We start from the raw sequence: 14819 nt of genomic DNA on the forward strand, positions 1-14819 counted from the left end.
CACACACACACACACACACACACACACACACACACACACACCACTTAGGTGCCTGTAGTTCTTTGTTCAGGCTCAGAGTCCCCATGAGACAGCTCCCTTCCACGTTAGGACGTGGCAGTGTCATCCTTGATTAGGTCTCGTACAGGCAGTCATGGAAGGAACCTCATGGGTCTAGCCTCTCTGACATTTTAGGAGACAGGATCTCACGGCAACTTCCTGTTCCTCTGTCTCCTACCGCCTTTGGCCTCCTCCTGCATTACGAACTCTGAACCTGACTTAGGGGAGTTGTGTTGTAGACGGATCCGTTGGTTTGGGTATCATGTGGTCCCTTGTTCTATGTTTTGATTGGCTGTGGTTTTCTATATTGATCTCCATTGTAGGGACATTTTTTTTTTTTTTTAATTGAGGGAATGAGACCTACACTTACCTGAGAGGATAAGGATAAATATGGAGAATGTAGTTAGGAGTTAGGCTGGTTTAGTAAAGGTGTGGTTGTAGGTTCCCCTCAAAGATGCATGATTTCACTAGCCCCAGGAGGTAGTTAGGTTTTCAGTACCAGGCATGATTTCTGATTGTCGAGGAGGCCTTACGTCCAGTTAGAGAACTGTGACTGCTAAGGTATGTTTGCACTATGGCACTGTTAGGAACAGGGTACCATGCTGGTCATTGTTGAGGTTCATAGACGTCGTAGCTCACAGGGGTTAACGGGTGATTTTCTTCTTTGAACGCTCGCACGGTATCTTCCGGTATTAAAGCTAGTCCTCAGGGAGAAGGTTTTCAGGTCCAGTTGTAATCTTCCAGGTCCTGGGTCTAAAATATGTGGCGTCTTCAGCCGTAGAGAACTACGTTCTACTTCTAGGAGGCAACCAAGGGCAGCATCAATAGCCTTGTCGTATTTTGGGAATCTTTCAAATTCCTCTAATCCACCTCTAAGGGTGTTCTCATGCCTGGTGTAGGGATTTTTGTTGGTCTATGCCTTGTTCCCCCACAGAGTTTCACTGTGGAGCTGTGGACAGCTTGGAACACATACTGGTCTGTCCGCGTCTGCCTTCTGAGTGCCGGGATTAAAGGTGTGTACCACTGAATCTTATTAAAAATATTTAAAAACCTTGCTTACGAGTCCTCGTCCCATTTCCGTTAGTTAAGTACCTCTTCTTATGGAATGAGGTTGTCCTGTAGGTTTCTCTGGTTAGTGCCCTTTTCACCAATTTATCTTCTGCACTGTTGAATCTGATTTATATATAAGAATTAACCAGCTCTGATACACTTTTCTTACCTTCTCATTTAACATTTTGGCTGAGTTTATGTTTTGTTATTATTGTTATAGAACATAAACACATTTTCTTCTCTCTCTCCCTCTGCTTGCCCCCCTGCCCCAGCACATGTGTGTACAGATGTGGTCATTACCGTGTTCATGTGTGGAGGCCAGTGTTTGATGTCTGGCTCTGTTACTGTCCTACCTTATTTTTTGAGACAGACCCCTTCATTGAACCTGGAGTTTGAAGTTTGGGCTCCACAGAGAAGCCAGGACTTACCTATTTCTGCTCACAGAGCTGGCGTTACTACAGACACGTGTAGCCATATTCATTTTAAAGTTTTTTAAGGAAAAAAATTTTTATGAATATGGGTGTTTTGCTCGCATGTGTGTTGCCATGTGAGTAACTTGGTGCCTAAGGAGGTCAGAGGGGGCATCAGACAGCTCTGTGCTTCCGTGTGGGTCTGGGAATTGAAACTGGGTCCTCCGTTAGCGTAGTCAGTACCGTCAATTGTTAGTCATGTCTTCAGCCCCACAGACGGTTTCGTATGTGGGTTCTGGGGAATCCAATCTTAGGTCTTTATATTTCTGTAGAAGGCATTTTATCTACTGAACCATCTCAAGGTGGATATAAGTATTTTTATATAATAAGGCTTACCTGTGTTACGTGATTTTTATGGCTTTATAAAAATTGTTCGAACTCTGATCCAATTACACCGAGGACTTTTCTACTGTAAGGTGGCTGCAAGGGGCTTTCCCTGGTGTTCTGGGATTAATTCCTAGATTTAAATCCTTGGTTTCTTGGGCATTTATTTTAATGTACAGAATTGAGGAAGAAATTTAACTCACATCCTCGGGATCTTCCTTAGATGATAAGAAGTGTTTGTTAGCATGGTTACAGAGATTGAAGTTTACTAGGGTTTGTCCCAGGCAGAAACTTGCATGTTTTGCAAGTTGTTTTTATGTAAAACGTCAGGGAAGATTTCCAGATCCCTACTGTTAGAAACAATTGGTTTTCTAAACCTGTTTTCAGATTTGCCAGCAAATTGCAGTTTCTAGCAGGAGTCTCACCCTCTGTCAGTTTTCAAAGCCGCAGGATTAAATCAGCACGCACTCCAGAAGTTGCGGGAAGGAAAAGGTATTGTGTAAGCCAAGTCACCAGAAGTTCGTTTCCCATGCTTTCAAGTGAGAAAACTCGAGCGTGGCGCTTGGTTGATGTGCTGTGGGCCTTTGCTTTTCTTATTTATGTTTATTTAGTTGTTTATTTGCTCACTCACTCACTCACTCACTCGCTCGCTCGCTCACTCACTCGCTCACTCGCTCACTCACTCGCTCGCTCGCTCGCTCACTCACTCACTCACTCACTCCTCACTCACTCACTCACTCACTCGCTCGCTCACTCACTCGCTCGCTCGCTCGCTCACTCACTCGCTCGCTGCTTCGCTCACTCCCTCGCTCACTGCACTCTCACTCACTCACTCCTCGCTCTCCACTCACTCTCGCTCTGCCTCCTCCTCGCTCACTCCTCCTCCTCGCTCGCTCACTGCCTCCACTCCTCGCTCGCTCACTCCTCCCACTCCTGGCCCCACTCGCCGGCCACCACCACCTCACCTCCTCCTCCTCCACCTTTCGGCCACTCCTCACCCTCACCTCCTCCCTCCTCCAGCCCTCCACCTCACCACCACCACCTCGCTCACTCCTCACCTCACTCACTCGCTCGGCTGGCACTCACTCACCACCACCCACTCACTCACTTTGGCTTTCCTCACCACTGGCTCACTCGCTCACTCACTCACTCGCTCACTCGCTCACTCACTCAGTCACTCACCACTCACTCACTCACTCAGTCACTCACTCACTCACTCACTCACTCAGTGTGGACCTGGGTGTAAAAGTCAGGGTTCCATATTTTCTGCTGCTGGGAAGAAGACTCGCACCCAGGACTGCAGGACACATCTGGGGCTGGGAAGGCTGTTGTGTTGTGTACGGTGTCATTTAGACCTACTTCCTAGTAAGCTGTTTTACCATCAGCATGGTAAGTGTGTAAATGTGTAAAAATGTTTTTATGTTTTAATTTCCTACAGTAATTGTCAATGCCTTTTTTGACACCTTCTTTTCCCCCCTGTCTCACTCTGGCAACCTGAGCAGGTATACCCGTCAGTTACCTCTGAGGGGAAGGAGAGATATGTAAAATCAGAAGGCAGGAAGTGTGGCAGGTCCCTAGACAATGCATATCCTCTGCACTAATCGTGATCGTCCCTAGCCGTGAGGTGTGTAACTGCTTGGCATGGTGCTGAGCACTGGGCACTGGTGTGTGTGCTCACCCTTTCTAGTTGGCTGCTTGTCCTTTAAGAGGCCGAGATACAAACAGGAGCCTGCTTTTTGAAAATACCCATTACCTGGAAACTTGAGATAAGAAAAATAGTTATTAAAAGTGGATAATTAGCGAAAGATCACCCTGATGAGGGCCCTGGTTTTATAATGTAGGTCATGGAGCCCGCGGCAGTGGGAGGGTCTAAGGTGTGACAGGTGCCCAGTCATATGCAGTGAGTGTGCGCCTGGGGTTTCCTGTCTGTAGTCCCAACTGCAATGAAACCAGCATCCTCACCTGCCATTGGAATGGCAGCCACGCTCCCGAGTGTGCTTCAGTAGAGCTAACCCACCCGGACACCGTGCCGCGGCGTGTCCCATGCCCTGAGGATCTCACAAGACGAGATGGAGACAGAAAGTGAGAACAGCTCTGTGGGGGATGACAGTGTGTTTTGGCTGGATTCTGAAGGTACAGCCCAGCTGACCGATGGGGAAGAGGAGGAAAGGGAAGAGAGTTTCAGGTAAAACGGAGTTCTCGTCTTCTCCGCCCTTTGTCCATCTGTTCTCTCCTCCTCTTCTGTCCTCTCTGTTTCAGTCCTTTTCTCAGTAAGACTTCTCTCCGGGCAGAAGAGGACGGCTTTTCATTGGCTGTAGCATTCTTCATTCCACGACTTGCCCCGAGCTTGTAAAATGTATTTTCAATTGCTTGTTCCAACACCAGGAAGAGAAGGCGTTGGACAGGTTTTGTACTAGCATTTCAGGAATTTCAAGTAGAGACTTATAATGGACTGCTACCCTTTTCTGTGTCTGATTCTTATCTTGATAGATTTGATCTGAATTTGCTTCTAAAGGTTATTTCACCGTTTCCTTGGAATGTGTTCTGAAATGTGTATGTGTGGATAGCATTTCTGCATATGTATAAAGCATTTGATTAAATTTAAATCAGTTATTTTTGTGGCTTTGAATCTCATTTTTTTACCCACTTTTCCTATCCCCAAGTCTTTTGGGCTTTGGAATATTGGGCACCAATTTAATACTTGGAAGTTTTTAAGAGGATGCCTCCTAGTTGAGAGTTCTGTGACTTCTCTTAAAGAGATCTGTTTGCAGGAGGAAACTGACGACAGTATTTAGTTCTGTTGTATTGTTACAGAATGTAGGAAGCCTTTTCTGTTTCATTCAGGGCTAGGCACTTAACACAGTTGCAGGCAGTTTAAAAAATCTTTATGCTGGACGGTGGTGGCTCACAACTTTAGTCCTAGCACTGGAGGCAGAGGTAGGGGAAATCTCTGTAGGTTTGAAGCCAGCCTGGTCTACAGAGTGAGTTTCAGGACAGCCAGGAGTACACAGAGAAGGCCTGTCTCAAAAAAACAGAACAACAAACCAAATCTCAGTGCAATTTGAAGTTCGAACTACATATACCCACTACTACCCACATAGTCAGTTATATATCTTGGTAATTTTACTGGAGTCCTTAGGCAGGTGGACATATCATTTCATCAGATACAGTCTTAATGTGTAATATTCAAGACAAGTAGTTATACACCCCAACCCCTGTGTGTGTGTCTCCCAGGTTAGAGGATTTCTTTGTTTAGAATTTATTTTAAAGTCTCAGTTAAGGAACGGAGTGATTGAGTATTAGGAGCTCTTGGTAGATCATTCTGAATTTGTTACTTAAGGGTTAAAACAAATGAGAAGGTTATTTTAAAAGTTGAGATTATTCAAATGGACATTTATTAGCATATCGTTCTTTTTTGTTTCTTTTTTTTTCCTCCTATAATTTCATTTACCTTTTCAGATTTGCATAAGCCTCATTTCTGTTGAGGTATGCTGATGTTAAACATACTCACTGGTTTTTATCATGGCCTTTGTGTCTTCCTTACCAGTCTATGTTTTGTTCGGTTTGCATTAAAACTGACCCAGTTACAATTGTGTTAGTTACTTTGTGGTATTTGTCAAAGGAAGAAACAACTTGTGCTTGACTTTGTTGATATTTTATAGCATGTTAGATACTGTAATCTTAGATTCATTCTTAAGCAGTGGGAGCCTTCCGTAAGATTTTTCTCTTGACATTTAAAAGCAGATACGTACAGCAGAGCCCTATCTAATCTTGAGGAGTACTGACGGTACCGTCATTCTGAGAAACCGAGCCATTTGTAGGCATTGTCTTAGCAAACTATGAAACCATAGAGAGTTTGTTCCCGTTTACAATTATTTATTCTATCTGAGTGTCACCTTGAATCTTCCAAAGCGGATGTGCCCTTGGGATTTTATTTACAAATCGCAGACAGAGATGTGGGTAAGGCCCCACTTCACATAGTGCTTCTCACCCTATTCATCAGGAAGGCATGAGGAAACAAGGCGGCACAGGCTTTCTCAACATCCGCGGCGTGTTCCTGCTGAAACGCCAGGCACAAAAATGCATGTGGGTGTGGAAGGTGAAGGGTTGGATAAAAATGCAGCTCTGTCTTTGGAGAACTGAGTAATGGAGTCTGTGCTGTATGAGTGTGTTCTTCAAAATCAGTTTTGAAATTAAATGTATAACCAAGTTTTAATTTGTTTCTTTAAAATTTGTGCTAATTCACCTAAAGCCAAACTGCTGTTTTGGTTACAACCCCCATCTGTGTGTGTCTGTCTTTGTCTCTTTCTGTCTGTCTCCTAAAAAGATGAGGGGGAAAAGATTGTGATCCCCCCCCAAGTCAGGTGTAGCATCTAAGTTAGATGTTAAATTTACTCTTAAAAGAATGGCATCATGTCTCTTGAGGGGTCCTGAATGGACGAGCTAATCTTAACTAAAATGTGGGTACCTGGGGGATCCAGCCACTATCTGTGTTAGGGAAGGTATTGTACTCCCAAGAGAGGAGCAAATGTTTGTCAGCTTTTGTAATAGCCTTTATTTTTGGACCTGTTGGGAGGAGGCAAGCTTTTTCTGATATAGCACTTGTGGGGTCTGCTCAGTCTCCATGGCGTCCGATCAGAGGGTTACTGACTCAGGTCTCTGCCCCTCTGATTTCTCATCTGTACTTTGTGTGCACTTAATATTGTGTGCTGTATTTGCCTTGCCACCCTCTGCAGTGGTCCTTAGAGTCCTTAAAATAGGATAATCTTTAGTTATAAACATTTCTATATAAAGAATGATCTTTAGGTTATTAAAAGAACCCTTCTGTAAATGGGAAGGGAACTACAACCCAGAAGAAGAAAATGTAAATGTTTAGACCTGTCAGGAAAGAGAAACTTTATTTAGGAGTTGTTATATGAAGTATATTGGCTAAATGTGTTACATAAAGTATGTCTGTTAACTGCATAAAAAGTCTATAAGATATATTTTTAAATTTTTAAATTTTAGCTGTGGATTTGACTTAGATCTAATTAGCCCACGTTATCTATCATGAAAGATTGGAGCCCAAGTGTAATGACTGAAAGACTTCCATAGGAGAAAATACTTGTGAGAGACCTGGTGCTCTCCGCTACTCTCTACTTAGGCAGTAACTTTCTTGAAGCTCTACCCTTTGAAAATTTCTTGGAGGTGTTTGTCTGCATCAGTGACATTCAGATGCCTTACTAACACTGAAGTGGAGCCATGATCCTGCTGTTTGGAGCCTCCGTCTCCAAGATGTGAGTTCTAGAGGACGTAGAAATAGGCTCTAGATTGTTGGACTTTGGAACTGGAAATTCTGTAACAGACTTTTGAGCTGGGTGTGGAGGCACAGGCCTGTCATAATGCGACCATTTGAGAGACCACGGCAAGAGGGCTCTGAGGTAGGGGCTATCTAGACCTATGTTGTCCTATCTCAAGAAGTTTTTCTTTGTTTTGTTTTTCTAGGTTTAATCTCTCTCTAATTTTACTTTACTGGCAGGTAGACAACCTGGCAGGTAGGCATACAATTTGAAACAGTTTCAGTAATGTCAGAGTATATAATTAACCTCTTAAACCTTATATACCTTTAACCTACAGATGATGCCTGAGTTTCTCAAGCACCTTTACTTGTATCTGCATTCCAGACCTTTGATTTTTAAATGAGAGAGAGAGGGAAAAAAAAAAAAAACCAAAACAAAACCCTTCTCACTCTACCTGAAGAGAATAATCTGGTGAACACACCTTAATGGGGGGCAGGGGGAAGGTGCTCTCTATTGGTTTTAAGCGTATGAAACATGTTTTTCAAGTGCTTGCCTGGTTTGTTGGTGGCTTTCTCCCATCTCTTCTTTGCTTGGAATGATGCTGTATTCAGCAGACCTGGACAGTGCTGATTCAGGTCTTCAATGGACTTACTTTTCTTTTACATTCTTTAACATGATTTACTTTAAGGGCTAGAAGATACTTCACAACTCCCCGTTTCTATTATTCTTGACTTTTTGTTTTCTGAAGTTCTTGATTTGAGATTTACCAGTCGGTTTTTATGAACTTGGAGGGACAGAGAGAAAATACTTAAAGTTAACCATTAGTGGATTTATAACGCCACATTCATTCACGTTCATTGCGTACTATACAACTTTATATGGCTTCTCACTTTTAATGTCTTCTATAAAAAGCCCAAATGTGTGTATCTTACAAGAAAGAGCTATCTTACTGCTTTGGGGCTTAGTTTGGTCCTCAAAATATCCATCTACTATTAAGTACAACCTACAACCTTTCCTGAGAATTCTCTTATCAGTGTTAAAATAATAACCATGAGAGTCTGAAGTAAGCATTCCTAATCTCAGAAAATCGTATGCAGTGTTGGAACTTAGTCATTCAGTCATTATGATTTGCGAAGTAAACTCTGTTCTTACCTCAGGACATGCTAGTGCAAGACTTTCTTGGTATTTCAACAATTAAGCCCTTTGGGTTGGTGCCCAAGGTGAGCTTTTCATAGGAAAGGCATATGTTTGGCTGCATAAGGTTTTTGATGTTCAAAAGGCCTTAGAGCTGTAAATAGTTTAAAAGTTCTTGATTTATTACGTTGTTTATTTAAAGTTAAAAAATTATGCTAGCATGTGGGTCAGTGTTAAAATGCTTGTCTAATAAGCCCAGATCTAGGTTTATTACAAGTAGATGTGCCTAGGAGGTCACACACACAGACACACAGACACACACACACACACACACACACACACACACACACACACACACACACACACACACACACACATCCTTTAGAAAAAAGCTAAGATTTTCCCTAACTATTGCATTCCTTGTCAACTCCAACTTTTTCGGTTAGTACACTTTTACAATTACTAAATTATCTCTCACATACTTAAACTTTTACTCAGGAGTGCAAATAAAGCCAACCTTTTGTTTTTAAAGTGGAACACGCCTTTTATCCCAGAATCAAGGCGAACTCTGAGTTTCAGGGCAGTTCTACATAGTGAGGTCCAGGCTAGTCCTGGCTACATAGACTGTGCTTCAAGATAAAGTAAGATAAAGTTGAACCTTCCTAGGCAAGTTCCGCTTCTCATTTGATTTCTTTCCAACCATTCCTTTTTTTTTTCTGTGTTCTCATTTAGTTATAATTATTTGAAGTAAATTTATTTCTTTTACCTAAGTGTTCTGTGTTGGCTCTCTTTTTTTTTCTCCTCTTCCCTACTTGGTAAGGAAAACTCTGTAGGAAACTTTTGCTTTTTGTTCTTTCAGTCTCATTCCCGCCTTAGAGGAGACTTTGATTTACCAATCAGGACTTTTGATAAACATGAAATTGATCAATCTGATAATGTCAGCCATGTGACTTTTTAAGCAAAGGATTCGTTTCCTTCGCTTAATGAGTTCTCACAGGCTGGGACAAGGCATCTGTCTCTCGGAATACATGTAGGCTTAGCATACAAGGCACAGTGGGAAGGCTCCCCTTCTGCCCCAGCCCCTGTAGGCCTTTAGTAGGAAAAGTGCCTGAGCACCTGGTGCTCACCATGGTGGATTTCTAGGGATGTGGATGGCTAGAAAGTGGATCTTCTAGGAAAACTGGTCTGCTGTATCTAAGATGACTGATGTGGCAACATGGGCCAGTTTTCCTGTTTGTAAGGTAGCTAATCATAGCGTATGAGACTACCAAACACCAGCAAGTTAGAAGATACAATTTAAGGAAAAATAAATTAAAAAGGATACCCTAAATTAGCCTAACGAAGACCTTTAAGACCTATTTAAAATGACGACAAAATCAACAGTGTAACACGAAGCTTTACTGAAGATCGTAAAAGAAGCCAGGAAAATGATTAAGAATACACTTTGCTCAGAATAAAAGTATATAATACCATAAAGGTGTCAGTTCACTCTAATTTTGTGCATTCAGTATAATAAAGGGCTTAAAAATAGGCGAATCAATGTTGAAGTAAATAGAGTTGGGCGGAGTAACTTAGCTATGGGATGATTTGGGTTTTTCAAGACAGGGTTTCTCTGCATAGCCCTAGCTGTCCTGGGATTCATTATGTAGACCAGGCTGGCCTCGACCTCAAAGAAATCCACCTACCTCTGCCTCTCTGTGCTGGGATTGAAGATGTGATTTAGGGGAGAGAAAACGGTAGATGATTTGGGTGACTGAACATTATGGAATAACGCTTCAGTAGTTGAATCCTGTGGTGCTTAGCCGTAAAGCACTGGTGTACTGAGATAGGGTGAGGAGCCTATAGACACGCACACAGTCACAGAGAGATTTAGACATGGTACAGAGGGCTGCCCCAAGCCACTGGGGCACACGATCTATTCGGTAACGGGGGATGAGGATGCAGAATTTTTGCTGCTAAAACTGTAATGACTACTAAAATTAAATATCGGCATTTTCAGTTGGAAGTGTTCAAAAGCTGACATCCACTAGCTTTAGAAAAGTCTACGTGCCATTTTGAACAATCCAGTTATCTGCATTAGTACTAGAAGTTTTGTTTTTAAATTTCTTGGGAATTTTGGGTAGCTCAGATTTACCTAAGCATTATTTAATCTATATAAACTAACGAGGACAGAGCTCCTGTATATTTTGAAGTACTGATTTATTTTTAGTTTATGTGTATAGGTATTTTGCCTGGAAATATGTCTGTGAGCCCCATGTTTTCAGTTCCTGAGAGGTCAGATTCCCTGGAACTGGAATTACAAAATATTGTTATCTGCCATGGGGATCCTGGGAACTGAACCTGGATCTTCTGGAATATGCTTACTATATTATACTCCAGGATGTCAAGTTGTAGCTTTTCTCAGATGTAAGTGTTCAGGATATCAGAGACCTCACAGCCTAACGTTTACTACTCCAGCCACATTGAAAGCAACAGAGAAGCTCAGGTTCACTATAGGCTGTCTCTCAGAGCTGTTCTTACAAGTGAAAGAGAAGCGTATCCTTGTCCATATAGACAAAACCTGACTGAAAATCCAAAGTTACCCATTGTCTCTGACAGGACAGTTGTCCTATTCCTTGTACTCTCTTATCTTCAGAACACCAGAAAATGGTGAGACAAAGGCAGGCTCTGGTTCCCATAGGCACTAGTGGAGAGTAACTTACTGGTTCAGCTGTAGTAGATTGAGGGCCAAACTTGGTGAAGGATCAGAGATAAATGATTGAGAGAAAAGAGAAGAGAAAGATAAAATGCTGCTACTGCTTGGGATTTATTCACAGGACCAAGAAGATATATTTGTGTCAGAGTAGTCTCTGAGATGCTGGGAATGTAATATAGTATTTATCTCCAGAAGAGAATCTACCTGGACCTCTTTTGAAACTCGTAACTGCCGTATGTGCATTTTCAGAAGTCGGAAGCAGGAGTCTGGTACAGATAGAGTATGTTTTAAAATTTAAAGAGTTTTTCTCAGGAGAAGCAGCAAGGCAGTTGAGCAGACAGTTTTTCTGTTTAAGGGACTGTCTTAGTCAGGGTTCCTATTCCTGCGCAAATACCATGACCAAGAAGCAAGTTGGGGAGGAAAGGTTTATTCAGCTTACTTCCATGCTGTTCATCGCCAAAGGAAGTCCAGACTGGAACTCATGCAGGTCAGGAACCACGGGGAAGCCAGTTCCTCCTGAGAGTGGTTATAAGCTACATGGAGTTGAGGAAGAACAAAGGAACAGGAGTGGGAAGAGCACCAGGCTTCTCATGGCCACAGGTCTGTGTACCTGTCTTAGTCAGGGTTTCTGTTCCTGCACAAACATCATGACCAAGAAGCAAGTTGGGGAGGAAGGGGTTTATTCAGCTTACACTGTCCACATTGCTGTTCATCACCAAAGGAAGTCAGGAATGGAACTCAAGCAGGTCAGGAAGCAGGAGCTGATGCAGAGGCCGTGGAGGGATGTTTCTTACTGGCTTGCTTCCCCTGCCTTGTTCAGCTTGCTCTCATAGAACCCAAGACCAGCCCAGGGACGGCACCACCCACAATGGGCTGGGCCCTCCCTTGATCACTAGTTGAGAAATGCCTTACAGCTGGGTCTCATGGAGGCTTTTCCGCAACTGAGGCTCCTTTCTCTGTGATAACTCCAGCTTGTGTCAAGTTGACACACAAACTAGCCAGTACAGGGACTTTCTTATTTTGTTTGAATACACAGGTTCAAGACTGAGGACACATTGCAGAAACTTGTGAAAAATAGCTTTGGGTTCTTTATGTTCATAGTTAAAAATGCTTAACACTGGGATGTTCTGTTAGAGGTGGGGCTGTACTCAAGCATGTGGAGAGCAAAACTTGCTCATTATATTAACAGAACAAGAGTCTGTGTAATATGTAGAAGCTGATTATTATGAGACACAAACTACATAAACACACTTTATAGCTATTAATGCTACTATTTACTAGTCGGCCTTCATTTTATACTTTCATTCCAATATAACGTACATATAGAGAAGTCTACAGCTTAGTCCGTTCTTTCTGTCTCTCTGTCTCTGTCTCTGTCTCTCTGTCTCTCTCTGTCTCTCTCTCTCTCTCTCTCTCTCTCTCTCTCTCTCTCTCTCTCTCTCTCTCACACACACACACACACACACCCAAATCAAGATAACTTTTCTAGCATTCCACAGATTTTCCTATCCCTCCTTTATTTATCTTTACGTGGGTCATTGTGCATGAGTTGTGTTGCTTCTTTAACTTCATCTGAGTGGAATCGTGTAACGGATAATGTGTGATGGCTTTTGTTGCTGAACATTTGTGGAATTTATTGATTTGTGGCAAGTGGCAATGCTGATTCTCACTTTGTAGTAGCCTATTTTATGAAGCATAGTAAAAATGTGTGTTGGTTACATTTTGGGCTTACATGATTGTAAACACAGTATTGCATATAAATATCCCAGATTTTTACATCGTGGCCACATAACCAAGAGTCCGGCTACATTATCTTATAATTATACATTGTAGAGCCTTTCATATTTATTATCTGTGTGCATGTCAAATGATTACAATCTCGCTTCTTTTTCTAATCTTATATTATTTTTCTTTCTGTATATCTGAAAAAAGGCAACAGTAATTGCATAGGACCTTATATAGCATTGCCAGAGACAAGTCTTTCCCAGTCTTATCAGGAAAGCATTCCTAATTCACCGTTAAGGGTTGTGTTAGCTGTGTTCTTTAAAATAGTCTTCCTTTGAAACTTATGGTGGGCACTAAATGTTAGTTGTCAGAATCGTATGTGACCCTGTCTTTCTGAGTGTGGTCAGTTTTATGGATACGTTGTAGACTTTAAGCTAGTTTACATGTACGCATGCACACACGCACACATGCACATGCATTTTCACAGTTCATTTTGTAGCTGTGTTCACGGTATCTCTTGCCTCTTTTTCTTGTAATGTCTTTGTCAGTGTTTGTTGTATAAGCTTTAAGACTTGGCTGGCTCACTGAGTGGGCTGAGAGGTGTTTATTCTTATAATCTGGAAGGATACCTGTATGCAAGAATGTTACTATTCATTCTTTCAGAGCTGGGAATAATGAGTGCACCAGTGAGTCCCCACAGGTTCCTCATCGACTTAACTGTCTTCCCAGCTGTAAGACTGTTTTTCTGTTTTAGTCTTTTTTTTTCCTAAGTGTTGGGGAATAGTATGCTTCAGGGGATAGAATTCCTCATTTAAATTAGACTCTAATTACGTTGAAATAGGATTGTTTACAATGTTCGCAGAGTCTTTCCCATTTGCGTCCCAGTTCTGGGTAGCTCCCTTTTTGTTGTTCAGTGCGTTCTCAGTCCCTCTGCCTCCTCCATCTGTCATCTGCGCTAGGTTTCCAGATATTGAAGAATTAACTTCTTTCTCATTTGCTTCTCTTTGTATATATGATTTATTCTTAACACCCGCCCCCCTCCACTTTCTGAGTCTGATTTGTTTAGTCCCACCTCAAAGTTGCTTTGTAGCTAAGGATGAGTATCCAGGTCTGATCATTCCAGCAGAAGTAACAAAGGCATGAACCTTACGTTGGCTTGTAGTTCAAGGGTACAGAGTTCATGGCAGGAGAGAGAAGTCATGAAGCAGGAGCTTAAGGTGGCTGTCACATTGCATCTGCAGTCAGGGGTGCGGGTGCTTAGCGCGCTTTCTCCTTTTTAGCAGGGTGACACCTCAGTCCATAGAATGACACTGCCCATTTTTAAGATGGTCACCACTCAGTTAACCCGGTTTAGAAACTCCCTCATAGACATGCCCAGAGGTTCTTTTTTATACTAATTAAATATAATATGATATGATATAATGTTTGCACATGCACACACACACACACACACACACACACACACACACACACACACGCCTCATAAAGCATACTGGCTTTCTGAATATCTCTCTTTGTAGTCCAGGCTGGCCTCAGAGTTACCTCGTAGCCCAGGATGGCCCTGACTTGCAAGTTCTGCAATTACAGTTGTGCATTCTACACCTATCCTTCTGTCCATCTCCTGTTTCCCACTGTTTCCACTGTCCTCAAATCTGTGCTCTTGTTTCCCTTTCGGTAAATTTATTTATTTATTTACTTTGATGAAAATGACTTATTTTACCTTCTTTTTTAAAAATGGATTCATTTGAAAGATAGAAGATTCTAGGTTATGGTGTTCTTCCCTTCATTACGATTGTGAGTTTTGCTTCTTTGAAGTCAGTTTGTCCTTTGTACTGACTTTGAGTTTCTTGTAGGAAACTTTGTATTTAGTAGTTTGGCTATGATACACCTAGTTTGTTTTTTAAAACTTTTGCTTGAGGGCTAAGGAGATGATTCAGTGGTTAAGAATACTGGCTGCTCTTCCAGGAGGCCAGGTTCAAGTCCCAGCACTCATATGGTGGCTCACATCAGCCTATAATCTGATCCCAGGGGATCTGATGCCTTTTGTAGCTTCCACAGGCAAAACATGCACATGGTTGTCCGCTC

The 14819-nt window shown here is 42.2% G+C and overlaps 1 protein-coding gene across 6 annotated transcripts in view; it reads left to right on the plus strand.

The window, feature by feature from the left end:
* Positions 1-14819, plus strand: part of Arhgap32 (Rho GTPase activating protein 32) — a 252554-nt gene that overhangs the window by 92592 nt on the left and 145143 nt on the right. For 2 of the 6 annotated variants that reach the window (XM_032909357.1, XM_032909360.1), the window contains exon 1: positions 3943-4086. The exons of 1 other annotated variant lie outside the window; for it this stretch is intronic. In XM_032909357.1, the coding sequence (XP_032765248.1) occupies positions 3971-4086 (116 nt within the window). In that variant the 5' untranslated portion in view covers positions 3943-3970. Of the gene's footprint in view, positions 1-3942; positions 4087-7298; positions 7322-14819 lie in introns of those variants that run through there. 3 more of the 6 variants (XM_032909358.1, XM_032909361.1, XM_032909363.1) reach the window with 2 other exon arrangements.

Source organism: Rattus rattus, chromosome 8 (assembly GCF_011064425.1).
Source record: "Rattus rattus isolate New Zealand chromosome 8, Rrattus_CSIRO_v1, whole genome shotgun sequence".
Classification (NCBI taxonomy): Eukaryota; Metazoa; Chordata; class Mammalia; order Rodentia; family Muridae; genus Rattus; species Rattus rattus.